The following is a 27,313-nucleotide window of genomic DNA, read 5'->3' as shown; positions in this document are numbered from 1 at the left end:
AATAAAAATAAAAACAAAGCTAAAAATAATGCTTTATTATTATACTGCCGAACAAAAAGTGCAATAACGCGTGATCAAAAAGACGCATATAAATATCCATGGTACCGCTGAAAGCATCATCTTGTCCCGCAAAAAATGAGCCACCATACAGCATCATCAGCGAAAAAATAAAAAAGTTGTAGCTCACAGAATAAAGCGATGCAAAAATAATTATTTTTTAAATAAAATTGTTTTTATTGCATAAAAGCGCCAAAACATAAAAAAATATAAATGAGGTATCGCTGTCATCGTACGGACCCGAAGAATAAAACCGCCTTATCAATTTTACCGCACATGGAACGGTGAAGCGCACCCCCCAAAAGAAATTCATGAAAATGCTGGTTTATATTCATTCTGCGTCCCAAAAATCGGAATAAAAAGCGATCAAAAAATGTCACATGCCTGAAAATGGTACCAATAAAAATGTCAACTCGTCCCGCAAAATATAAGACCTCACATGACTCGGTGGGTCAAAATATGGAAAAATTATAGCTCTCAAAATGTGGTGATGCAAAAACTATTTTTACAATAAAAAGCGTCTTTTCGCATGTGACTGCTGCCAAACATAAAAACCCGCCATATATAGTAAACCCCCCAGTATCACCCCCTTAGTTAGGGAAAAATAATAAAATTTAAAAAATGTATTTATTTCCATTTTCCCGTTAAGATTAGGATTAGGGTTAGGGCTAGGGTTGGGGCTAGGGTTAGGGTTAGGGCTAGGGTTGGGGCTAGGGTTAGGGTAAGGGCTAGGGTTAGGGCTGAGATTTGGGTTAGGAGTGTGTTGGGGTTAGGGTTGGAGTTAGAATTGGGGGGTTTCCACTGTTTGGGCACATCAGGTGCTCTCCAAACGCAACATGGCGTCTGATCTCAATTCCAGCCAATTCTGCGTTGAAAAAGTCAAACGGTGCTCCTTCCCTTCCAAGCTCTACTATGTGCCCAAACAGTGTTTTACCCCCACATATATGGTATCAGCATACTCAGGACAAACTGCAAAACAACTTTTGGGGTCCAATTTCTCCTTAGGAAAATAAAAAATTGGGGGCAAAAACATCATTTTTGTGGAAAAAAAATATGATTTTTTTATTTTCACGCCCGGGCGTTATAAACTTCTGTGAAGCACTTGGGGGTTCAAAGTGCTCACCACACATCTAGATAAGTTCCATAAGGGGTCTAGTTTCCAAAATGGGGTCACTTGTGGGGAGTTTCTAAAGTTTAGGCACATCAGAGGCTCTCCAAACGCGACATGACACCCGCATACCATTCCATCAAAGTCTGCATTCCAAAACTTCACTACTTCCCTTCCGAGCCCCGACGTGTGCCCATACAGTAGTTTTCTCCCACATATGGGGTATCAGCGAACTCAGGACAAATTGGACAACAACTTTAGGAGTCCAATATCTCCTGTTACCCTTGGGAAAATAAAAAAATTGGGGACTAAAAGATCATGTTTGTGGAAAATATTGTCACGGTCCCAGTCACGGCCCCCGTCGCGCGCCCTCTTACTCACCTTCCAGCGCCACAGCCTCTCTCCTCCCTCCGTCGGCGGCATTGTCCTCCTCAGACCGGTCCGTGGCCTGTGACATCACTACGGGCCTTGCGCATGTGCCATAGGCCGCGGCCGGCTCTCCCTGCCTCTTCTTATGCTCCGGCGGTGCCCTGCCCCGGTAGTACCACCGGACCAATGGGCGTCAGTCCTCAGGTATTTCAGGCCGCCCTCCCATAATGGAGGCGCCTGACCGTGTTTGTGCTATCCGCACGCTAGGCCCCCGTGCCTCTGCCCTGTGCACTGCGCCAGTCTTACCTTCCTGTGCTCTATTGCAGTCCTACTCCGGTCCTGTGTGTTCCTGCTCCGTCCTGCCTGCTCGTGTATTGCCCCTGCAGACCTACTCCGGTCCTGTGTGTTCCTGCTCTGCCCTGCCTGCCTGAGTCGTACCTGATTCCTGCAGTCCTACTCCGGTCCTGTCTACCCGTGCCTGGTTCCTGCAGTCCTACTCCGGTCCTGTCTACCTGTGCCTGATTCCTGCAGTCCTACTCCGGTCCTGTCTACCCGTGCCTGATTCCTGCAGTCCTAGTCCGGTCCTGCCTGCCAGTGTCTTTGTCTCCTGCTGTCTTTGCACCCGAGGCCTACGCCTTCCCTGTGCTCGTGGTACCAGGTCCTCTGTCTCGCTCTAGTCCATTCCGAGCCGCCCCTCTTGGTACCGGCTGCCGTGGCATTCAAACCTGTTGTGAGTTCATTTTCCCCTTCACCATTGAGGTCTGATGAACTCCCTCTTCTGGTGAAGGAAGGTAGTGAGGCTGATTACAAAGCACCTGAGCAGAATGATGATGACTGGATGACTGGGATTGCTGACTGGATATAAGGCAGCCGATGCCCTTCTGCCTTGCGGGTGATTACTCTGAGGGATTCTTGGAGACCAGTCTGATTCCTGCTCATCAAAAGCTAAGTTTTCTGCTCTACTTTTTGCATTTGTGTTATGGTTTTGTTTTGCCTTGTTTTTCTGGATTTCTGCCTTTCCCTGCTGGGTGAGCTGAATTCCTTTTTGCTCTGTCTTCAGATAATACCTGAGTACTGATATAGTCTTTTTGAAGCCTAGCGTCTTCAGGGCTTTTTTCCCTATCAGTCTGTTGGCTCTTGTTTTTGAGAGGGTTTTGTCGGATTGCAGACAGCAGCTTTTCTATTCTGTCCTATTTAGTTAGCTTGGGCCCCATCATTTGCTCAGCCTATCTTTCTGTCTCCTCCGGAGGCTGTTTCTTCCTTTCAGGAGCTGAAGCGAAGATTCACTTCTGCCCCGGTTTTGCGGCAACCTGATGTCTTACTCCCTTTCCAGGTAGAGGTGGACGCTTCTGAGATTGGTGCAGGAGCTGTTTTGTCCCAAAAGGATCCTGTAACATCTAAAATGAATCCCTGTGCTTTCTTTTCCCGAAAGTTCTCTCCATCTGAACGTAACTATGATGTGGGGAATCGGGAACTGTTAGCCATGAAATGGGCATTTGAGGAGTGGAGACATTGGTTGGAGGGAGCTAAACACCAAGTCGTGGTCCTCACTGACCACAAGAATTTGATTTACCTGGAGTCGGCCAAACGCTTGAACCCTAGACAGGCTAGGTGGGCCTTGTTTTTTACACGTTTTAATTTTGTAGTCTCTTTTCTTCCTGGCACTAAGAATGTCAAGGCAGACACCCTCTCTAGGAGCTTCTTTGCTGATTCTCCTGTGGTGACCAAGCCTGCTACCATCTTAGGCGAAGGGGTAGTTCTTTCTGCCATCTCGCCCGATTTGAGACGTGCTCTGGAAGAGTTCCAGGAGGACAAACCTGAGCGTTGTCCCAGTGGAAAGTTGTATGTTCCTGACCAGTGGAAGAAGAGAGTGATGTCTGAAGTTCATTGCTCTGCATTGGCTGGTCATCCAGGTATTTTTGGTAATAGAGATCTGGTGAGTCGGTCTTTTTGGTGGCCCGCCTTGTCTCGTGATGTCAGGAATTTTGTGCAGTCCTGTGGGACTTGCTCCCGGTCTAAACCTTGTTCTCGCTCTAGTGGGTTGTTGATGCCTTTGCCGGTCCCCAGGAGGCCATGGACCCATATTTCAATGGATTTCATCTCTGATATGCCTGTCTCTCAGAGAATGACTGTTATTTGGGTGAATTGTGATAGGTTCTCTAAGATGGTTCATCTTGTACTACTCCCTAAGTTGCCATCTTCCTCTGAGTTGGTGCCCCTGTTTTTGCAACAGGTGGTTCGCTTGCACGGGATTCCTGAGAACATTGTATCTGACAGAGGAGTTCAATTTGTGTCTAGATTTTGGAGGACTTTCTGTTCCAAGCTGGGAATTCAGTTGTCCTTCTCCTCTGCTTTTCACCCTCAGACCAATGGGCAGACGGAGAGAACAAACCAGACCTTGGAGTCGTATTTGAGATGTTTTATTTCCGCTGATCAGAATGATTGGGTTTCATTTTTGCCCTTGGCCAAATTTGCTTTAAATAATAGAGCTAGTTCTGCCACTTTGATGTCACCTTTTTTTTGTAACTTTGGGTTTCATCCTCGATTTTCTTCAGGGCAGGTGGAGCCTTCTGCCTGCCCAGGTGTTGACACTGTGGTGGAGAGAATGCACCAGATCTGGGACCAAGTGGTGGATAAGTTATCTCTCTCCCAGGAAAAGGCCCAGCGGTTTTCCAACCGACATAGGACCATTGGTCCCCAGTTTAAGGTTGGTGATATGGTTTGGTTATCATCGAAAAATATCGCTATGAAGGTGGCTTCTCCTAAGTTTAAGCCTAGAATTATTGGACCTTACAAGATTTTGGAGATTATTAATCCGGTCTCTTTTCGTTTGGCTCTTCCTGTCACATTTAAAATTCATAATGTGTTTCATAAGTCCTTGTTGAAGAGGTTTGTTGAACCAGTTGTTCCTGGGGTGGCACCTCCGGACCCTGTATTAGTTGAAGGTAACATGGAATATGAGGTAGAGAAGATACTGGATTCCCGTCTGGCTAGACGGAGACTCCAGTATTTGGTTAAGTGGAAGGGTTATGGTCAGGAGGATAATTCCTGGGTCTCTGCCTCTGATATTCATGCCAAAAGATTGGTACGTGCCTTTCATCGGGCTCACCCTGATCGCCCTGGTGGCATGGATGAGGGTTCGGTGACCCCTCCTCAAGGGGGAGGTACTGTTGTGAGTTCATTTTCCCCTTCACCATTGAGGTCTGATGAACTCCCTCTTCTGGTGAAGGAAGGTAGTGAGGCTGATTACAAAGCACCTGAACAGAATGATGATGACTGGGCGACTGGGATTGCTGACTGGATATAAGGCAGCCGACGCCCTTCTGCCTTGCGGGTGATTACTCTGAGGGATTCTTGGAGACCAGTCTGATTCCTGCTCCTCAAAAGCTAAGTTTTCTGCTCTACTTTTTGCATTTGTGTTTTGGCTTTGTTTTGCCTTGTTTTTCTGGATTTCTGCCTTTCCCTGCTGGGTGAGCTAAATTCCTTTTTGCTCTGTCTTCAGATAATACCTGAGTACTGATATAGTCTTTTTGAAGCCTAGCGTCTTCAGGGCTTTTTTCCCTATCAGTCTGTTGGCTCTTGTTTTTGAGAGGGTTTTGTCGGATTGCAGACAGCAGCTTTTCTATTCTGTCCTATTTAGTTAGCTTGGGCCCCATCATTTGCTCAGCCTATCTTTCTATCTGTGTGAGTGTTTTTTCATCTTGCTTCACCGTCATTCTATGTTGGGGGCTGCCTATTGCTTTGGGGTCTGCTCTGGGGCAGTTTAGATTTCCCTTTCTGTCTTTAGGCTATGTAGTTCTCCAGCTGTGATCGAGGGGTCTAGGGCACCGTAGGAATTCCCCACGGCTACTGCTAGTTGTTGTTGTTAGGTTCAGGGGTCTGCAATCCGATAGCTGCCAACTTCTCTGGTTTTCTGGACTTAGCTAGTATTTCTGTTTTTGCCTCCTATGGTGACTCATTCATAACACAAACCCCTGGGCCTGCTCCTAACGGTCCCTGTATAGGGGTCGGTCCCACCAGGTTGCTCGCCCGGGGCCCCTCGGTGCCACGGTCCAGAGGGTCCACTCCTGGAAGCCCGCCTTGCCTAGCGAAACGCAAACAGTACGGTCAGGCCATGGATTCCGCCGGTGCTTCTGCTCCTGCTTAAAAGGAGTTGCTCTTTTTGCGGGAGAACCAGGGGCGCATCATGTCCGTAATGAAATCCATGTAGTCGCGCTTGTCAGCTCTTCAGGCCGCCGATCCGGGAAATGTTGCTCAACTGGCCAGTCTCCAACAGGAGCTGGGCCAGCAGCGTGACGCCCAGTCCCATATCTTGACTTATATGGCCTGTGTAGATAATCTCTTGGTGGCTCTCCAGTCCGCCGCCACGTCATCTGCCACTCCCCCTGGTCCCGCTTCTTTTCAGTCTCCTCGCCTTGCCAAAACACCCCGGTACAATGGCAAACATTATAGAGGGTTCTTAACCCAATGTAGCCTTCACTTCGAGCTTCTACCTCACCATTATCCTTCCGATAGGGCGAAAGTGGCCTTTATCATGTCCCATCTGGAGGGGGAGGCCCTGTCTTGGCTAAACCCTCTCTGGGAGAGGGATGATCCCGTGGTTTCAAACATTCTGGTCTTTTTGGATACCTTTTGTAGGGTGTTTGATGAGCCAGGACGGGTAGCCTCTCTTACTGAGTCGCTTTTCAACCTCCATCAGGGCGCCCTCAGTGTTGGACAGTATGCCATCCGGTTCCGCACATTGTCTTCGGAATTGGGTTGGAATAATGCGGCACTGGTAGGGGCATTTTGGCGTGGGTTATCGGGCAGGATAAAGGATGAGTTGGCGGGTCGGGATACTCCCACCACGCTCGAGGACCTCATCTCCCTGGCCACTCGCATAGACCTCCGGTTTCAGGAGCGCGCGCGGGAGTCAGCTAGGGACAGGAGACCCACCCGACCAATCCCATCCGCGAATCGGTCCTTTAGTCCACGACCAGCTGGGTCCACCCACACGCCTCCTCCCGAGCCCATGCAGGTTGACCGTGTCAGGTTGGCTGAGTCACGTCAGAGAGAGAGACGGGCGCAAGGTCTATAATAAGGAAGAGGAACAGCATCCGGTCTAGGTGAAAAATTGTATCAAAAATTTATTCTGCCAGTACAAAATACAACGTTTCGGCCATATCGTGGCCTTTTTCAAGTATAACATAACAGCACATATGGTGGCCTTTTATAGTGTGGCACAGCCAATCACCATTTAGGTAACACCCATCACAAAAAATCCGTACATAAAATACATATAAATACATCCATCAGATACATATATATTCAATAGCACAGTTTATCTAGTCGTTAACAGTAATGGTCATAATCATATTAGAAATATTGCAAAAGCATTTCATATATAAACAACCATCCCCAAATCAGCCCACCAATGATTGTAATGCATCAAAGGTATCCATAGAAATAACGCACCAATCACTTGCAATATACATATCCATGTATAAACCGCCAATCCCTAATCACATAATAATGGCGCCAACCCCAAAAGACCAATCATATGAGGACTCACACATCCATGTATCAGCAGTGTTCCCTCTCACCCACATGACAACATCAGCAAGAGCCAGGTTGTATCAGAGGCGCGGTCTAGTGACGTGCACCACCAGGTCACGGCGCGCGCGCGCCGTCCATCCCCGCAGACCCGGTCACGTGACGTCTCCGTCACAGAGCACCGCGCATGTGCGGTGCCATGCAAGGGATCAGCCACACGAACCGCCCACTGGGGGGACTGCGCACGCGCAGAGATCCGAAGCACGCGATCACACAGCGCACCCCATCACAAGCTCGCGCATGCGCGGATTAGCGAAGACAAGTGTAATACCACACTTGAATAAATCAGTCCACACAGATAGGCCAAAATGCTCCCAAACAACGCAGCATATAAAAAACATTTGGAATCAAGGGACCATATCCATAATAACTTTAATAATATTCCATACTTTACGAAATCCTTGATTCACATACGTTTCACATTATATAAGGAGCAAAACTGGGATAATTACAAAAAAGAAAAAAAGAAAAACAAAAGAAAAAAGGAAAAGAGGGCATGGGGAATGGCAGGCAAGAAATAACGACAAAAAATCTCAAATGACAACATCCTCTTCGTAATTCAGGACTGTTCAGTCCCCGTGTCCTCCACTCCATCCAAATGTATCACCTATAAACACCAAAACATAAATAAAAAAACATTTAATTAAAAGACCATAAAAGGCCACATAGACAAATATACACCCACATCAAAGGATAATGACACAAAGTGAGGGATTAGGTGACACAAGTATGTAGATTGTAATCCAAGTTCAAACCCCTTGGTTGCAATGTATCGAGAATCGATATCCATCTCAACTCTTTTTTCCTCAACATCTTAACCCTATCACCCCCACGTCTCAATACAGGAACCCCATCTATTACTCTAAATCATAATTGGTTCACTGAATGTCTACACTCTAAAAAATGCTTCGGAATCAGCAACTCCACGAGTTTAGTCCTAATTGTACTCTTATGCTTACTAATACGAGCCCTAATCTCCATGGTGGTCTCTCCTATATACATAAGCCCACATGGGCACAGAATCAAGTAAATCACAAAACTTGATGAACACGTATACCTTTCTTTAATAGAAATTTTTTTTCCAGTTCGAGGGTGATTGAAACTATCACCCTTTAACATGTTGCCACAACAGGCACATCCCAAACATGGGAAATTGCCCATCTTAGGAGGACATATTGTCCTTTGTATGTTGACTTTTGATGAACCAATATCTGACCTTACCAATCTATCTTTAAGGTTGTATCCACGTCTATATGAAAGCAAAGGCCTGTCCACAAATTCTGATATCTGAGGCAGACCCTTCTGTAAGAGGCTCCAATGTTTGTTCAGGATACCTCCAATCCTGCCACTAACTGGGCAATATGTTGAGATAAAAGGAACACGTCTCATAGGCCCTTTAGTTCGCTTACGGCTAGAATCCTCCACCGATATATTTTGAGCCTTATCTCTATAAGAATTAACTCGATCCATCGGGTAACCCCTATTAACAAATTTTGTACACATCTGGTCCAATCTTAAATCCAACTTATCATCCTCTTTGACAATCCTCCGTACAAGTAACATCTGACTCCATGGAAGTGACTCCACCATCCGTCTTGGGTGATTACTATCATACACCAAAAGACTATTCCTATCTGTCTCTTTTACAAAAAGATCAGTATACAGAGACTCATCTTTCTTATAGACCAGCGTGTCCAAAAATTGGACCTGATCATAAGAGTGGGTCAATGTGAACTTCAGCACAGAGAATACATTGTTCAATTCATTTTGAAAATCAAGAAGATCCTCCAGACTACCATCCCAGATACAGAAGATATCATCGATGTAGCGCCACCAGGCCCAGACATGGCACCAGTAGATGGAATTGTACACATACCGGTCCTCGAATACCGCCATATAGATGTTAGCATAAGTTGGAGCCACATTGGACCCCATGGCGGTACCCCGCAACTGTAGGTAATAATCATCCCCAAAGAGAAAAAAATTTCTCCTGAGGATGAAACCTAACATTGCTAGGACCAGTTGTGCACACTCTGGCGCCATGTCCGAGCCTGTCAGCACCACATCGACAGCCTCCAAACCCCTATCATGCTCAATGGACGTATATTGAGAAACCACATCAAAGGATGCAAGCACCATATGAGAAGTAACTTTAACGTCACTAATTTTCTGCAAAAAATCATTTGTGTCTATAATATAAGTCTGTGCTGAGGTAGCAAAACGTTGCAATACTTTGTCAAGAAAAATTGAAACCTTACTACATAATGACCCCCTCCCAGATACTATGGGACGCCCAGGTGGATTCTCCAAACTTTTATGTATTTTCGGTAACGTATATAGTATTGGTGTCTGGGGAGCATCCACCACCAAATATTCAGATAGCTTCTGATCAATGAGTCCATTGAGCAAGGACTCATCCACCAAGAGCCGCAATTCACTCAAGAAATGGGGGGTGGGGTCACTAGTCAATCTAACATACACTGCAGTATCAGAAAGTTGGCCAAGAATCTCATCTTATATTTGTCTGTATCCATAACAACTACCGCACCACCTTTATCTGCAGCTTTTATCGTACTAGCAGTATTTTTTGAAAGATTATCCAATGCCTGTTTTTCAGAGTATGTAAGATTCCCCCTATGTTGACCCCGAAACTCTCCCTTCAATTGTGCAATATCTCTCTCGACCAACTGAATATATGATTCAACAAAGTTATTCCTAACAAGTGGTTGAAAATTACTCTTACTGTATAATCCAACACCCTGGAGCGTAAAACCAATAGATTTATCATCATCACTAATTGCACGATTTTTCTTCCTTATCAGAGAAAAAGGATGCCAATCGTAGCCTCCTAAAAAAAAGAGAACAAATCACACTCGATTTCAAACCAATCAGGGGAATTTGTGGGACAAAACGACAGTCCCTTAGACAATACCCCATAGTCCACTTCAGATAACACACACGACGAGATATTTACCACCAAGTCTCTCTGTGTTACTGGATTCTCTTTTTCACCTCCATATTCCTCGTTCGCATTGGTGCTTTGCGTGACATTCCTCTTTCTCCTGTGCTTTCTACCTCCTCGACGGGTCCTCCTTTTCTTGTTATATTGTCCATCTTGTCTTTTCCTAAAAAATAGAAGATGAAGATGCTGCACCCATATTAGAGTCATCCGTTGAATCAGACTCAGCAGTAGTGAACCCAAATCTTTGATCTTTAACTGGTCGTCTCCTCCTTCTACGCATTGGCAAAGGCCGATCTCTCCTAGGGTATGGAGTATTTTGCCGACCCATTTGCCATGAGAAAATACGACCAGATCTGTAATCATCAGCATCACGAAACCATTTCGTACGTTTCGTTTTCTCTATATCACCTCGGTATTTCACCAACTTATCCTCCAACTGAGATTTAAATAAGTCCACCTCCTGTGTTGTCAATTCAGCTGTCAATTGCTGCTCCAGGTCGGCAATGTTTCTCTTCACAGACTCCACCTCTATATGGAGAAACTCAACAAGTTTCTTCCTTATTTTGGACTATTGTTCATTTGGGTCCATGAACCTTTGAACCTGCATCTACTCCTCCGTTGTGCTGTCAGCTGCTCTTTGTTGTTGGGCGCAAGGTCTATGTCTCTATTGTGGAGGAGCATCGCATTTCATCCGTTCTTGTCCTGAGAGACTGGGAAACTCTTCCACCTAGGCCAGGTAAGAGAGGCCTCCCTAGGTGTTAATGATCCCTCTCAACCCCTCACGATATCTGTTCTTTTGCTTTCAGGGGAGAGACGTGGGTCCAAGGTGGCCTTCGTGGATTCGGGCTCGGCAGGTAACTTCATCCGGCGTGAAGAGGTGGACAAGTACCGAATTCCTGTGGTTACCCTAAAGAATCCTTAATTAATTGCTTCAGTTTACGGCAAACCGCTACAGGAACCCATCCTCATGATCACTGAGGAGGTTGATTCGCAAGTCGGCGCTCTCCACCAGGAAAGAGTGGCTTTCTACGTGCTGTCTGATTTGTCTCACGCCATTCTGCTTGGTCTTCCGTGGCTACGGACCCATCAGCCGGTCCTCGACTGGTCGTCCGGGGTGGTATTGCGCTGGGGACACTCGTGTCAAGGCCAGTGTCTGAACCCTATTCGTCCTGCTGCTCCCGCACGCCCACCTTTGGAGCTCTCAGGGCTTCCCTCGGCCTATTGGTCCTACGCAGACGTCTTTGACAAGAAGGAGGCAGAGATCCTTCCTCCGCACCGGTCTTTCGACTGTCCAATCGAGTTAATCCCCGGTTCCACCCCTCCAAGGGGTAGGATTTACCCATTGTCTCCCGCAGAAACCTCAGCCATGTCCGAGTATCTCCAGCAGAACCTCGCCAGAGGATTTATACAGAAGTCCTCCTGTCCCGCAGGAGCCGGTTTCTTCTTCGTCAAAAAGAAGAATGGTTCGCTGCGCCCATGCATTGACTATAGGGGCTTGAACAACATCACTGTCAAGAACCAGTACCCCCTTCCACTCATCCCGGAGTTGTTTGATCGCCTCAGAGGGGCGCGGATTTTCTCCAAGTTGGATCTCAGAGGAGCCTACAATCTTATCCGCATCCGTGCAGGCGATGAATGGAAGAACGCTTTTAACACCCGTGACGGTCACTATGAGTACCTGGTTATGCTCTTTGGTCTGTTCAATGCTCCCGCTGTGTTTCAGGAGTTCGTCAATGAGATCTTCCGGGACCTTTTGTACTCCTGTGTGGTAGTGTACTTGGATGACATCCTTGTCTTCTCCCCAGACCTTCCGTCTCATAGGAGGACTGTCCGCCTGGTTCTTCAGCGTCTTCGGGAGAATCGGTTGTACGCCAAGATGGAGAAATGCCTGTTCGAGCAAACCTCGCTACCATTTCTGGGCTACATCATCTCCGACGCCGGGCTGCAGATGGATCCCGAGAAACTGTCCGCCATTCTCAAATGGCCCCGCCCCGTCAGCATAAGAGTTATCCAACGCTTTCTCAGATTCGCCAATTATTACAGGCAATTTATTCCGCACTTCTCGTCACTTACCAAGCCGATCTCCACCCTTACCCGTAAGGGGACGAATTCCATTTCCTGGACTCCAGAGGCTGAAGAGGCCTTCCAGTCACTAAAACGGGCATTTTCCATGGCCCCTGTGTTGTCCCATCCTAAGAATAGCAAACCCTTCGTGCTGGAAGTGGACGCATCCTCAACAGGTGCTGGGGCTGTACTATCTCAGAAAACCACCTCTGGTCGCCTACGCCCTTGTGGATTCTTCTCCAAAGCCTTCTCCCCATCCGAGTGCAACTATTCGATTGGCGACTGTGATCTCTTGGCCATCAAATTGGCATTGGAGGAGTGGTGTCATCTTCTGGAGGGAGCCGTCCACCCGTTTGTTATTTACTCGGAAGAACCTGGCCTACCTTCAGTCCGCCCAGAGACTTAATCCTCGGCAGGCCAAGTGGTCCTTGTTTTTCGCTCACTTTGATTTTGAGCTCCATTTTCGCCCTGGGGACAGAAACACCAAAGCCGATGCCCTATCCAGAGTCTTCCAACCGTCAGAGGTTGGGGAGGAACCATCTCACATCATCGAACCCACGAAGATTATCATCGTGGCACCGCTGAATTTGCTTTCTCCACCCCCAGGCAAGACTCTCGTGCCTGAGACTGCCAAAAGAAGAGTTCTGCTTTGGGAGCATTCCTCCAAATTGGCAGGCCATGCCGGAATTCAGAAGACTCTTGCCCTCATATCTCGGCACTATTGGTGGCCAACTCTCCGCCAAGATGTGTCAGACTTCGTTGCCTCCTGTCCCTCCTGCGCTAGGAATAAGATACCACGTCGGCCTCCGTCTGGCCTGCTGCTTCCTTTGCCAGTTCCTATGTTACCTTGGGAGAACATTGCCATGGACTTTATCACCGACTTGCCCCGCTCATCTGGTTGTACGGTGATTCTAGTGGTGGTGGACCGCTTTTCCAAAATGGCACATTTTATCCCTCTGAGCGGCCTTCCCTCTGCGCCCGGATTAGCTAAGATCTTCATCCATCAAATTATTAGGCTTCACGGCCTACCTCAACATATTGTATCTGACCGAGGAGTCCAGTTTACTTCCAAGTTTTGGAGAGCACTTTGCAGACTCCTTGATATATCCTTGGATTTATCATCCGTCTACCATCCGCAGACCAACGGGCAAGTAGAGCGAACTAACCAAACGTTGACTGGATATCTTTGTCATTTCTGCAACGCCCACCAGAACGACTGGGTTGACCTGCTTCCCTACAACAATCATACCGGCGAATCCTCGACCAAGTCGCCGTTCTTTGTGGTGTTTGGCAGACATCCCTGCATTCCTCTCCCTGTAGCTCCGGTCTCCGAGGTAACTGCAGCCAACTCCCTGTCCCAAGAATTTTCTGAGATCTGGTCCGAGACCAACATGGCACTCAAGAAGGCCAGTGAGGGGATGAAGAATCACGCAGACAAGAGGAGGTTAGATCCTCCGCCGTTTCACATCGGGGATAAAGTCTGGCTCTCATCCAAGTATATCCGGTTAAAATTACCCTCTTACAAGCTGGGCTGTTATGAGCTCATTTTCTGCTCCACCAGTTGAGAGTTCTCCTTCCGTTCTCCCTCTGGTGGTGACAGGAGGTAGTGAGGTTGGTTTAAGTGGTAGTGATCTGCCGCCTGATGAGGAGGATAACGATTGGATCTCTGGAGTATCAGACTGGATATAAGACAGCCGACGCCCTATCCTGGTGCTGGTGATTCAGTCTGCTTCTCAGGTCTTGGACTTCAGCTCTCTTCCAGTCTTCTCAAGTTAAGTTTGATTTTTGCTAATGTTCACACTTGCGCTTGTTAGTCAATTCAGTTTCTTGTGTGGTCAGCTTGCCCCTGCTGGGGCTATGCTGAACTTCCACTCCTATTTATCTGTATTTGCCAATTTGCCTTTTTTGTCCCTTATTAGATTGACCTCTTTTTGCTCTGTTTCAGGATATTTCAGAGTGCTGATATAGTGGGAGAAGTCTAGTGACTTCAGGGTTAATTTTGCTATCAGACGTGTTGGATATTATTTTGGTAGGGTTTTTTGGCAGATTGCAGACAGTGGCTTTCCTTTCCTGTCCTTTCTAGTTAGTCGGGCCCCATCATTTGCTCAGCCTATTTTCCTGCCTGTGTTTGTGTTTTCATCTTGCTTCACCGTCAATACATGTGTGGGGGCTGTCTATTCCTTTGGGGTCTGCTCTGGGGCAGTTAGTTTTCCCTTTTCTTGCTTTAGGTTTATGTAGTCCTCTGGCGGTGACGAGGCATCTAGGAACATTGTAGGAACGCTCCACTGCTACTGTTAGTTATGTGGTTAAGATCAGGGATCTGCAATCTGCATAGTTACCAACCTCTCTGGTTTTCTGGGACTTAGCTTTTTGTTGTTCCTCCTCGGTGACCCATTCATAACACTGGGCCCCCAGTACATCGGTCCTTTTGAGATCCTGGAACGTGTCAATGAAGTTGCCTACAAGTTGAGGTTGCCTGCTTTGTTTCGAATCCCGAACACCTTCCACGTCTCTCTCCTGAAACCCGTGGTGCTAAATCAGTTCCATCCCTCACCCTGTCCCGCACCTCGGCCGGTGAGTTCCGACAACACCTTCGAGGCAAGAGATATTCTCGCCATGAAAAAAGTCAGAGGGAGGACCTTTTTTCTTATTGACTGGAAGGGTTTTGGTCCTGAGGAGAGGTCCTGGGAACCCCGGGAGAATATCAACGCTCCCCGCATTCTCAGGAGATTTTTTGCCAATCGCAGCAGGGGGCGGCTTAAGGGGGAGGGTACTGTCACGGTCCCGGTCACAGCCCCCGTCACGCGCCCTCATACTCACCTTCCAGCGCCGCAGCCTCTCTACTCCCTCCGTCGGCGGCGGCGTCCTCCTCAGACCGGCCCGCGGCCTGTGACGTCACTACGGGCCTTGCGCATGCGCCATAGGCCGCGGCCGGCTCTCCCTGCCTCTTCTTATACTCCGGCGGTGCCCTGACCCTGTAGTACCGCCGGACCAATGGGGGTCGGACCTCAGGTATTTCAGGCCACCCTCCCATAATGGAGGCGCCCGACCGTGTTTGTACTATCCGCATGCTAGGCCCTCGTGCCTCTGCCCTGTGCACTGCACCAGTATTACCTTCCTGTGCTCTATTGCAGTCCTACTCCAGTCCTATGTGTTCCTGCTCTGTCCTGCCTGCTCGTATATTGCCCCTGCAGTCCTACTCCGGTCCTGTGTGCTCCTGCTCTGCCCTGCCTGCCCGAGTCGTGCCTGATTCCTGCAGTCCAACTCCGGTCCTGTCTACCCATGCCTGGTTCCTGCAGTCCTACTCCGGTCCTGTCTACCTGTACCTGATTCCTGCAGTCCTACTCCGGTCCTGTCTACCTGTGCCTGATTCCTTCAGTCCTACTCCGGTTATGTCTACCCGTGCCTGATTCCTGCAGTCCTACTCCGGTCCTGCCTGCCAGTGTCTTTGTCTCCTGCTGTCCTACTCCAGTCTCCACCCGAGGCCTACGCCTTCCCTGTGCTCGTGGTACCAGGTCCTCTGTCTCGCTCTAGTCCATTCCAAGCCGCCCCTCTTGGTACCGGCTGCCGTGGCATTCGAACCCCTGGGCCTGCTCCTAACGGTCCCTGTATAGGGGTCGGTCCCACCAGGTTGCTCGCCCGGGGCCCCTCAGTGCCACAGTCCAGAGGGTCCACTTCTGGAAGCCCGCCTTGCCTAGTGAAACGCTAACAAAAATATGATTTTTTTTATTTTCACGCCCGGCGTTATAAACTTCTGTGAAGCCCTTGGGGGTCCAAATGCTCACCACACATCTAGATAAGTTCCTTGGGGGGTCTAGTTTCCAAATTGGTGTCATTTGTGGGGGGTTCCATTGTTTAGGCACATCAGGGGCTTTCCTAACGTGGCATGGCGTCCAATCCCAATTCCAGCCAAAAAAGTCAAATGGCGCTGCTTCCCTTCCAAGCTCTGCCATGCGCCCAAATAGTGGTTTACCCCCACATGTGGGGTATCAGCGTACTCAGGACACATTGCACAATAACTTTTAGGGTCCTGTTAGCCTTGGGAAAATAAAAATTGGGGGTGAAAATATCATTTTTATGGAAAAAATTTGATTTTTTAATTTTATGACTGTACGTTATAAATTTCTGTGAAGCCCTGGGAGGTTCAAAGTTTTCACCACACATCTAGATACGTTCCTTGGGGGGTCTAGTTTCCAAATTGGTGTCATTTGTGGGGGGTTTCCACTGTTTTGGCACATCAGGGGCTTTCCAAACGTGACATGGCGTCCGATCTCAATTCCAGCCATAAAAGTCAAATGGCGCTGCTTCCCTTCCGAGCTCTGCCATGCGCCCAAATAGTGGTTTACCCCCACATATGGGGTATCAGCATACTCAGGACAAATTGCACAATAACTTTTGGGGTCCTGTTACCCTTGGAAAAATAAAAATTGTGGGTGAAAAGATAATTTATATGGAAAAAATATGATTTTTTAATTGTACGGCTGTACGTTATAAACTTCTGTGAAGCCCTTGGGGGTTCAAAGTTCTCACCACACATCTAGATAAGTTCCTTGGGGGGTCTAGTTTCCAAAATGGTTTCATTTGTGGGGGGTTTCTACTGTTTTGGCACATCAGGGGCTTTCCAAACGCGACATGGTGTCCGATCTCAATTCCAGCCAAAAAAGTCAAATGGCGCTGCTTCCCTTCCGAGCTCTGCCATGCGCCCAAATAGTCGTTTACACCCACATATGGGGTATCAGCGTACTCAGGACAAATTGCAGAATAACTTTTAGGGTCCTGTTTCCCTTGGGAAAATAAAAATTGGGGGTGAAAAGATAATTTTTTGGAAAAAATATGATTTTTTAATTGTACGGCTGTACATTATAAACTTCTGTGAAGCCCTTGTGGGTTCAAAGTTCTCACCACATATCTAGATAAGTTCCTTGGTGGGTTTAGTTTCCAAAATAGGGTCACTTGTGGGGGGTTTCCACTGTTTAGGCACATCAGGGGCTCTCCTAACGTGACATGGCGTCCGATCTGAATTCCAGCCAATTTTGCATTGAAAAAGTCAAACGGCGCTCCTTCCCTTCTGAGCTCTGCCATGCGCCGAAACAGTGGTTCCCCCCCACATATCAGGTATCAGCGTACCCAGGAGAAACTGCACAATACCTTTTGCAGTCCAATTTCTCCTGTTACCCTTGGTAAAATGAAAAAAATTGGACCTCAAGTAATTTTTTTGTGAAAAAAAGTTAAATGTTCATTTTTTTTAAACATTCAAAAAATTCCTGTGAAGCACCTGAAGGGTTAATAAACTTCTTGAATGTGGTTTTGAGCACCTTGAGGGGTGCAGTTTTTAGAATGGTGTCACTTTTGGGTATTTTCTATCATATAGACCCCTCAAAGTGACTTCAAATGTGATGTGGTCCGTAAAAATAAAATGTTGTTGTAAAAATGAGAAATCGCTGGTCAACTTTTAACCCTTATAACTTCCTAACAAAAAAAAATTTTGGTTCCAAAATTGTGCTGATGTAAAGTAAACATATGTAAAATGTTACTTATTAAGTTTTTTGTGTGCCATATCTCTGTGATTTAAGGGCATAAAAATTCAAAGTTGGAAAATTGCAAAATTTTCAAAATTTTCGCCAAATTTCTGGTTTTTCACAAATAAACGTAAGTTGTTTGAATGAAATTTTACCACTATCATGAAGTACAATATGTCATGAGAAAACATTGTCAGAATCACCGGGATCCATGGAAGCGTTTCAGAGTTATTACATCATAAAGGGAAAGTGGTCAGAATTGTAAAAATAGGCCCGGTCATGAACGTGCAAACCACCCTTGGGGGTTAAGGGGTTAAAATTATACACTGTTCATGTCTTTGTCATTTGGGAAACTTACAAAATCAGCAAGGGATCAAATACTTATTTCCCGCACTGAACCTGTGTTCTGTGTCATGTTTCGATAACAATTGTAAATTGTATTTTGTATTTCTTTCACAGACTGGCAAATGGCTACCCTGGTGTTGGTGTTTTGTGCTACACTCATTTGCGGAGTTTGGTTTATAGTTTGTGTGCTATGGATCTGCCAAATGAAGCAGCCCTTGAGATTTTGCAGTATGTCTCTCCTGCTTCTTGCATCAGGTAATGTGTAATAATTAATAATTATGGACTGGAGAAAATTGGGAAATCAACCTGTATATCAGTGAGTAGAATGAACCTGCTGTCCCAGAAACTTTTTAAAAATGTCCAGACGAAACGACAAAAGTTTCATGGAGAAGAGCGCATGTTTCTCGGATACTTTTCCTCTGATTTTTCCTCTACTGGTTTTAGATACAAATACTGACCATGTGAACATGGCCTTAGAAAAACCCTTCAGCAAGTCTTTGGGCGCATTCAGACATGTATGCAAATTGGACTGAGATCAGACTGCAATGTACAGACTGGCCGCAGGTCTCCCGACTCGAGCGTGACAGCTTAATATACAGTGCCTTGAAAAAGTCTTCATACCCTGTGAACTTTTCCACATTTTTTTCATGTTATACCCACAAATTAAATGGATTTTATTGGGATTTTGTGATACCTGTCATGGTTACGGATGGGGTTACACCCCTGCTGTCATGGGGTTAATGTTGTGTGCCTCTTTTTGGATCTGGGAGGGACATATATACCCCTTCCTGGTTAAGTTTCTCTGTCTGTTTTTCTGACTGTGTGTCTTACCCCCTGGTGTGCTTGCATACTGCATTGCTTGATTGCCTCCCGTGTATGACCTAGTCTGTCCGCTCACTCACTCTGTTGTCTGTCTCAAGTTTTAGTACTATTGTCTTCTTCGGTTCTGACCTCCTGGCTTGGCTATTGTTACTCTGTTACAGTTTGTCCCTATTGTACCACACTGTTCGTTCTGACATTTTGACCTCTGGCTTTGATTTGATTACCCCAACGTCTCAGTCCACGGTACCTCCCGCATCTCTCGGTTTTGACCTTGGCACACATTGGCTTGTCTCTGGTTTTCTTTGTCCCCGCTGGTCGTCGGCGCCTGGCTCCGCCCTGGCCTATCCCCCTCAGTCACATGGGACAGGTCCTGTACACAGTCTGGTGAGTTCACCTTTATTCCCCAGTTACCTATCTTATTTCAGTGTGCAGCCCCATGTGGTAGGTTGCGTAGGGAAAGTATTTGTGAAGTGTAAATAAATGATACAAGGTTTTCTAAATATTTAAAAAATATAAATCTGAAAATTGTGAGGTGCATTTGTTTTCAGCACACCGAGTACTTTGCAGGACCACCTAAGGCTACTTTCACACATCAGGTTTTCGGCGTCAGGCACGATCCGGCGTCGTGCCGGAACGCCGGATCCGGCAAATGTTTAGTAAAACCGGATGTGACGGATCCGGTTTTCTGCCGGATCCGTCTTTTTCTTGACAGACAAAACCGGATCCATCTCATCCGGTTCATCCGTTTTTCTATCCGTTTTTCGACGGATTACGCCGGATCCGGTTTTTAAAATTGACCCTTGTGGCCTTCCGAACGGGATTGGCTACTGGAAAACTATATATAGAGTGTTCCTACAGCCCTTCTTTGCCAGGTTGTCGAGGAGAAAGTGCAGGTTGGAGAGAAGAGCAAGTTACTGGCGAAGATGGATGTTGTCATTGGAAATATTTTGAAGAATTTGGCGGATTTTATAGCGGAGGCGAATCGTTTGAGGGTGATTGTTCTGGAGAAGGAGAGAGCGAGACAGCAGCGCATCAGGCATCGTAGACGACGTTTGTGGATCCACCCCATCACAGCCAAGAGAATGACGCGTGGGGTCTATTCTACACTCTGCATGGACCTTCGACGAAACCCGGATAAATTTTTTGGATATGTTCGGATGAAAATGGAGAATTTTGATTACTTGGTGGAGCGCATTGCACACCTCATAAGAAAAGCAGACACCTATTGCCGCTTCTCTGTTTCACCCGCAGAGCGTCTGATGGTGACTTTAAGGTAAGCCACATTTATTGGATATGCTCGCATCAGAGCACACTTTCACTGCAATCTTGTTGGTGGTAGTTTGTATCTCCAAGTGTTATAGCTGAGTTTTGGTATGTAATGCTGTGATTTTAAACTAATTGATTGTTTTTTAATTCCCCACAGATTTCTTGCAACTGGAGAATCCCTTTCGTCACTGCATTTCCAGTACAGACTCGGGATTTCCACCATATCAGGAATAGTGAAGTACACATGCCGTGCACTGTGGGACTCCTTAGCTGAAGAGTTTTTACCAGAGCCCACAACGGAGAGGTGGATTGAAATTGCTGACAAGTTTCAACAGATATGTCAGTTTCCCAACTGCTTGGGCGCTGTGGACGGGAAACATATCCGCATTGTAAAGCCAGCCGGATCGGGATCGGAATATTTCAATTACAAGAAATATTTTTCAATTGTCCTCATGGCCATCGCTGATGCGGAATACAAATTTATTGCTGTGGATATTGGGGCCTATGGCCGCTCCAATGACTCTCAAGTTTTCAAACTGTCTGCCATGGGGAGTAAACTGTATGGAAACACCTTCCAGTTCCCACCCCCTAGACCGCTGCCGCAAACATCTGGTCCACCTATGCCATTTGTCTGTGTAGGGGATGAAGCCTTCCAGCTGTCAGAACACCTTTTGAAACCATACTCTAGCAGAGGATTGACAAGACCAAAACGCATTTTTAATTACCGCCTCACAAGAGCAAGAAGAATGGTTGAATGTACCTTTGGTATTCTGACAGCCAAATGGCGGGTCCTATTGACTGCGATCAACCTCAAGACAGAAACTGTTGACGAGGTGATCAAAGCTTGCGTGGTACTCCACAATTTTGTTATCTGCAAGGAACCCATTTCCATTGAGGACACCTCTGAAGAAACCACCTTGCAAGATTACCATGACATTACCACTAGAAGTTCTGTGACGGTTTCAGTAATGAGGGACAATTTTGCACTATACTTTATGTCACCTCAAGGCAGAGTACACTGGCAGGATGACAGAGTGTGAAAGATTTGTGCCCTAACCAAACTTGTGTACCTTCTGTACCAACAGTATATACCTTTGCCAACCAAAGTTGGCTATCTTGTCATGGTCTCTATTTTTAGCTTTAGGCCACAGGTGTGTACCTGGTTGTGTTTTATGCAAAGTATTTCACCTTTTAACAAAAGTTGTGTACATTGTTATGAAATCACCAACAATAAACACAACTTTTTAGGTGAAATACTTTGCTTCAAACACAACCAGGAACACAACTGTGGCAAAAAGCTAAAATTTACCCACAGTTATATACCTGGTTTTGAATACCTTTTTACCTTTTAAATACCCTTTATTTAACCTTTTTTTTAAACATATTTCGCCGCAGAAAGAAATGACAGACAACCAGTGTAAACAATAATTTAACTTTTATTTAAAATATTTTTTTGTTTGTAAACTGTTTTTAAAGTTAAAAAAACTTTTTTAATAAAGGTTTGAAAAAAACATGGGCATTTTTATTACAAAACACATCATAAATCTGTGTAGTGTGGGGTGGAAATACTGCTGGAGGGGCTGCGGGACACTTCGACACTGGGAGTGTGGAGAGAGGATTGGGATCGTGGTGGGGAAGGAACAGTTAGAGGTGATGGTGTGGAAAAAGCTACAGAATGGGTGGACATGTGGGAGGCAGAAGAGGTGGTGGGCGGTGGAGTGGAGGGTTGGGCAGGGACTGTAGGAGCAGATGATGTTGATGGAAAGTTGTATGGGGAAGGAGTTTGGTACGGGGAAGGAGTTTGGTACGGGGAAGGAGTTTGATACGGGGCAGGTTGCTGGAAGTGGGGAGATGACTGGTACTGGGGAGGTTGCTGGTACTGGGGAGGTTGCTGGTACTGGGGAGGTTGCTGGTATGTAATAGGAGGGGGAGGATGGAAAGTGGCTGGAGGGGGTGCAAATGTAATAGGAGGGGGAGGATGGAAAGTGGCTGGAGGGGGTGCAGATGTAATAGGAGGGGGAGGATGGAAAGTGGCTGGAGGGGGTGCAGGTGGAGGAACTACAGTGGTGGGAGGTGGAGGTTGGGAGGTAACCTGCTGTAGAGCACCGTGGCACGAATGCATTACATGCATCTGCTGGGTAGGAGATAGTGTTGCCATGCGCTCCACAACAGACCTGAAAAAGGTGTGGTTTGGCGAAGAACTTGCTTCTGAATGCATGGTTTGCAGAAGTGTCTTCACCTCCAGAATGCTGGAGTTGATCTGCTGAAAGCCTGCGGAGATTTGCTCTGACAAGACTTTTAGACAGTTCTGGAAAGATGCATTCAGATGCAAGAACTCTGGCGCATAACTCTTTTCCTGACCCCTCTGCCGCTGCCGCCCAGTACCCGCAGGTGTACTAGAGGTGGCAGGGGCAGAAGGGTGGGGTAAAGGGAAAGCGATCTCCTCACCAGCAGCTTCATGTAATGTAGGCGGTCACGATGCTCCTGTGCTGGTGGATGGGACAGATGGGTCGAATGTGTGGGAAGGCTGGGAAGGTGCAGATGTACCGGGGCGGTCGAAGTGTCCCTCGGTGCCGGTCTCCTCAGGGATCGCCTCAGAAGGGTCCAATCGTGCAGGCTCCCGAGTGCTGCTCACCGTGCTGTGGAATAAAGAGAAAAAAAAACAATTAAAATAGTGACATGGTATGGCCCTGGCTGAAAAAAAAAAGTTACATCTAAACTTTTTTTGTCACATGTGGTGTGTAATATTTACCTTCTGGTGAGCATTGTCTCCCGGAGGAACGACAGGGCTCGTGCGTACTTGTACTTGCTCCTGCGTCCTCCAGATCCACTTGGGGCCCGCATCTCTTTATTGAACTCCTTCTTGAAACGATCCCTCACAGACCGCCACCGCTTCACAATTCTCTCCCCTGAAACGAGAAAGGACAAAGTGGTTAGTATACAACATCAGTGTTTCCCAAACTCCAGTCCTCATGGTCCCCAGGGGTCATGTTTTCAGGATTTCCAAAGTAAATAGAAATCCTGAACACATGATCCGTGGGGACCACGAGGACTGGAGTTCGGGAAACACTGGTTTAAATCAAGCAACCGGTACTGTATATACTTATGCTCTTTAATCTGGGCCCGAGCTTCGAGGTCCTCCCAGCGGTCCACAAGGAGCGAACAGATTTCCTCCCAGAGTCGTCGGGTAACGATCAGGTCAGCGTGGCGGCAGTCAGCCATATTCCAGAGCGGCTCCCTTTCTCTGACGAGATCGATGAGGCGGTCCACATCAATCCCTCCATCCTCACCGTCAGAGTCGGGAGCACGCTGTGAAGGCTGTTAAAGAAAAAGACAAAAATAACATAATTAGCCTCCACAAAAGAAATGAAATAAAAAGTGCAAAAAAAACAAAGCAAAAATATTTATACTTACACGCTGGTGACCGCCGCGTTGCTGTCGCCGACGACCCTGGGAGGCACTGCGAGGACCTCTTGGCCGAGCACCAGATTGGGAAGACTAGAGAAGAAAACAAAAAATGTTATGTCTTTGGATGTAGGCATTTGTTTGCTGTGTGTGGTCTGCAGAACATTGTTTTCTATGTGTTGTGTGTAGTGTGATGTTGTGTTTCTGCGTTTGATGCAAAAAACTTACCAATTGTGAGCCCACTCCAAGTGTCTGTCCACCCCTTCCTTCTTCTTCTGGGAGCTCCTCTTCATCTTGTGATTCCTGTTTTGAAATAAAAGGCAATGAATACACATATATTACAGAGATGATGGATTTTGGAAATAAAAACTTACCGTCAAACGCTGACGATGCGAGGGAGGGCTCCCAGAAGATGTGCTGTCTTCCTCATGGCCAGACTCCATGGCTGTGGGTGGTGTTTCTGCTGCTGCCATTGCTGCTGCTGCTGCTGCATCTATTGGGCGGCTGTTGAATAAAGAGAAACAAAGGGCCAATGAATATCTTGATATTCCATAGCCCTAGTTTGGAGGAATGGGGGATTTGATAATTACCGTCTCTCATCTGTTGCTGGACTCCCCTCCCGTTGTTCAGCATGCTGCTCCATTTGGGGTGGTGCTGATGGTGCTGCTGCTGCAGATGTCTGCTGCCTTCTCCTGCTCCTGGTTCTTGGCTTGGGTGGCATGTTGGGTGTGGCTGAGGGTCCCATTGTCTTGCTTTTATATATGTCCTGTGGGCAGAGCTACTGAGCATGCTCAGACCAAAGAAACCGGATCCGGCCGCCGGATCCGGCTGTCGCCGGATCAGGCGCATTGCGGCGCTCATAGGCTTTCATTGTATGAAAAAGCCGGACACGCCGGATCCGGCGTGTCCGGCTTTTTCGCCGGAGACAAAAAACGTTACAGTAGCCGTTTTTTCCAGACGCTGGATCGCGTCACATTGCCGGATCCGGCGAAAATCGGATGAAACGCATGGCCATCCGGCTCGATCCGGCTCTAATGCAAGTCAATGGGGGGGAAACCGGATCCGGCATTGCATTTCGCCGGATCCGGTTTTAGTCAAAAGCGCCGGATCGTGCCTGACGCCGAAAACCTGATGTGTGAAAGAGGCCTTAAGTGCGATTACTGCTACAGTCTTTTGGGGTCTGACTCTAGCAGCTTTGCACATCTAGAGGCTGAAATATTTGTCCCTTCTTCTTTGCAAACTATCCCTAACTCAATGAGATTGGATGGAGGATAGCACTGTCCCCTACATGACATCCGGAAGAAGGGGCTCAGGTCAGATGAGACACTTCTTAACAGTGCTGAGAAATAAGGCTGTAGCGCTCGCCAGCGTCGGAAAATCTCTGAGGTCTCGGCTAGCGAGGATAGCTGAGACCTGGAGAACATGATCAGGGCCAGTTTTTATGGTTCCCTGTTGTGTGATCAAAAAAGAGTACAATTTAAAATTAATTTATCTCTTGGTAAAAAAAAACCCAAAAAGATAGCCTCACCGTGTCCTATATTATGATTCAGTTCGTCTTGCAATGTAGTAGGTCTGCAGCCAATAGTCGTATCTCAGTGAATAAGTGCTTTTGCCAGAGATGCGTTGAGATGTATCTCCAACCTTACGATCGAATGGTGACATTAACCCTTTGTTATAATAACCCATTCGGCACCGCTACAGGGCAATGGGAATAGAGAGGATAAGTGCCAGAATCGGCACATATTATAGATGCGCCATTTCTGGGGTGTCTGGGGGCAGATTTTTGTAGCCAGGGGAGGCCAAAAACAATGGTCCCTCTCACGGCTATTAAAATCTGCCCCCACTCACCTGCTTAACCTCTCTGGTTGACAAATTACAGCGGGAGCCCACGCTTTTTTTTTTTACAACGAATTAACCCCTTAAAATAACACCTACACCTCCCAAATTTTGCACACAAACCCTCATCTAATTATTAGTCAGGGACATATAAAAAAAACATGAAATGACATGGTTTACTGATTGTAAACCATGTGTCATTTCATTTCGGGTTGGGGAATGATTTGACAGAAGTCGGCAATTGAATTAGCGGCTATTCTGCTATGAAGAACTCTGTGAAATATATATATATATGTGTGTGTCTCAATGACATGTTTATATATATATACTATATATATATATATATATATATATATATATATGCATTCTATGTGTATATATCTATTCTTTTGTTTCTTTATTAAACCTGTCAGTGTGAGTTTACTGTATAGCGCACTGAATTGCCGGCTTTTCTAAAAGACACCGGGTGCGTATTTCTCGACGGTCACACGTGTGGTCCGTGTGTAATGCGTATTTTTAGCGCACACATAGACTTTCATTGGCGTACTACGGGCGTAGTACGCTGACAATCCCAGCATGCTGCGATTGGCACGGACTGTAGAATACGGACGAGAAATATACGGCTGTTGTCCGTGTGTAATGCGTGCTTTTAACGCCTCTCACTCGTCCGTATTCCTCTCTAGTGTGACCCCGGCCTTACTGTGGGTAGTAATCAAACTTAATTTGAAGGGGTTGTCTTTTATATTGTTTTTCTTGCTATTGGTGAGGCATAATTCTTGATCAAGAAGCATTGCTTTTTTGAAAGGCTTTATCAATTAATTTGTGGGGATATTCCTTTTCAGCAAATTGTATATTCAACTCCTTAACCCCCTGAGGTATTTTCATTTTTGCGTTTACGTTTTTTGCTCCCCTTCATCTCAGAGCCATATTTTTTTTATTTTTCCATCAATACATCAATATGGCTGTGTGAAGGCTTGGTTTTTGAGGGACGAGTTGCACTTTTGAACGACACCATTGGTTTTACCATGTCGTGCACTAGAAAACGGGAAAAAAATTGCAAGTGCAGTGAAAATGCAAAAAAAAATGCAATTCCACACTTAATTTTTGTTTGGCTTTTTTACTAGGTTCAATAAATGCTAAAAATGACCTGCCATTCTGATTCTCCAGGTCATTGCGAGTTCTTAGACACCAAACATGTTTGGTATTTTTTTTCACCACCTAGATAAAAAAGAACCTAAAGTTTGTTAAAAAAAAAAAATTGCGCCATTTTCTGAGACTCGTAGCGTCTCCATTTTTCGTGATCTCGGATTGGCTGATGGCTTATTTTTGCGCACTGAGATGACATTTTTAATGATACCATTTTTGTGCAGATACGATCTTTTGATCGCCCGTTATTGCATTTTAATGCATTGTCGCGGCGGTCAAAAAAACATAATTCTGATGTTTTGACTTTTTTTCTCACTACGCCATTTAGAGATCGGGTTAATCTTTTTTTTATTGATTGGGTGATTATGAACACAGCGATACCAAATATGTATATGTGTACTGCGCATACGCATTATTCTCTCCGGCGTCCATAGCTTATACAGCTGCGATACTTCACTTTCAGTTGGACGCCGACATCGTGCAATGCATGAGCCCGCTCTCAGCTGTCTCCTGGCTGCCTTATTAGTTAAGGTATTTATAACACGCATCACTGCACTATTGCTACCACCCCTGACTAGCCAGTTTCTCTGGCGACACTCGTTGGGCACATCTTGTGCCCTTGTCTGCTCCACCATCCTATTTGCAGCACAGCCTTCACCGCCCACAGGTCTCTTTCTCTGCTGGGTCTATTTAGGCCTGTTTGCAGGTAGTATGACGCCATGGGACCCACCTTTGGACACCAGTTTCTTTAGTATCTGATCCCTTTGATCATTAGCATATTCTTTTTGTGCTGATCTCCATTCAGAGCAGCTCTCATTCAGC

At 46.5% G+C, this 27,313-nt stretch overlaps 1 protein-coding gene and 1 long non-coding RNA gene across 2 annotated transcripts in view; one reads left to right on the top strand and one right to left on the bottom strand.

Moving 5' to 3' along the window:
* LOC141087541 (transmembrane protein 47-like) overlaps positions 1-27,313 on the top strand; it is a 63,329-nt gene that overhangs the window by 7,539 nt on the left and 28,477 nt on the right. The window contains exon 2 of the mRNA XM_073573111.1: positions 18,131-18,271. Within this exon, the coding sequence (XP_073429212.1) occupies positions 18,131-18,271 (141 nt within the window). The remainder of the gene's footprint in view (positions 1-18,130; positions 18,272-27,313) is intronic.
* Positions 7,481-10,541, bottom strand: LOC141087542 (uncharacterized). The gene is made up of 2 exons (XR_012231685.1): positions 10,101-10,541; positions 7,481-7,733 (listed from the first exon to the last, which is right to left on the bottom strand). It is a non-coding gene; the product is annotated as an uncharacterized lncRNA (long non-coding RNA).

This window comes from Dendrobates tinctorius, unplaced genomic scaffold (assembly GCF_039654945.1).
Source record: "Dendrobates tinctorius isolate UK_male_01 unplaced genomic scaffold, ASM3965494v1 ptg000034l, whole genome shotgun sequence".
In the NCBI taxonomy this organism is placed as follows: Eukaryota; Metazoa; Chordata; class Amphibia; order Anura; family Dendrobatidae; genus Dendrobates; species Dendrobates tinctorius.
The sequence above is the reverse complement of the archived record's forward strand: the minus strand, read 5'-3'. Positions and strand labels throughout refer to the sequence as shown.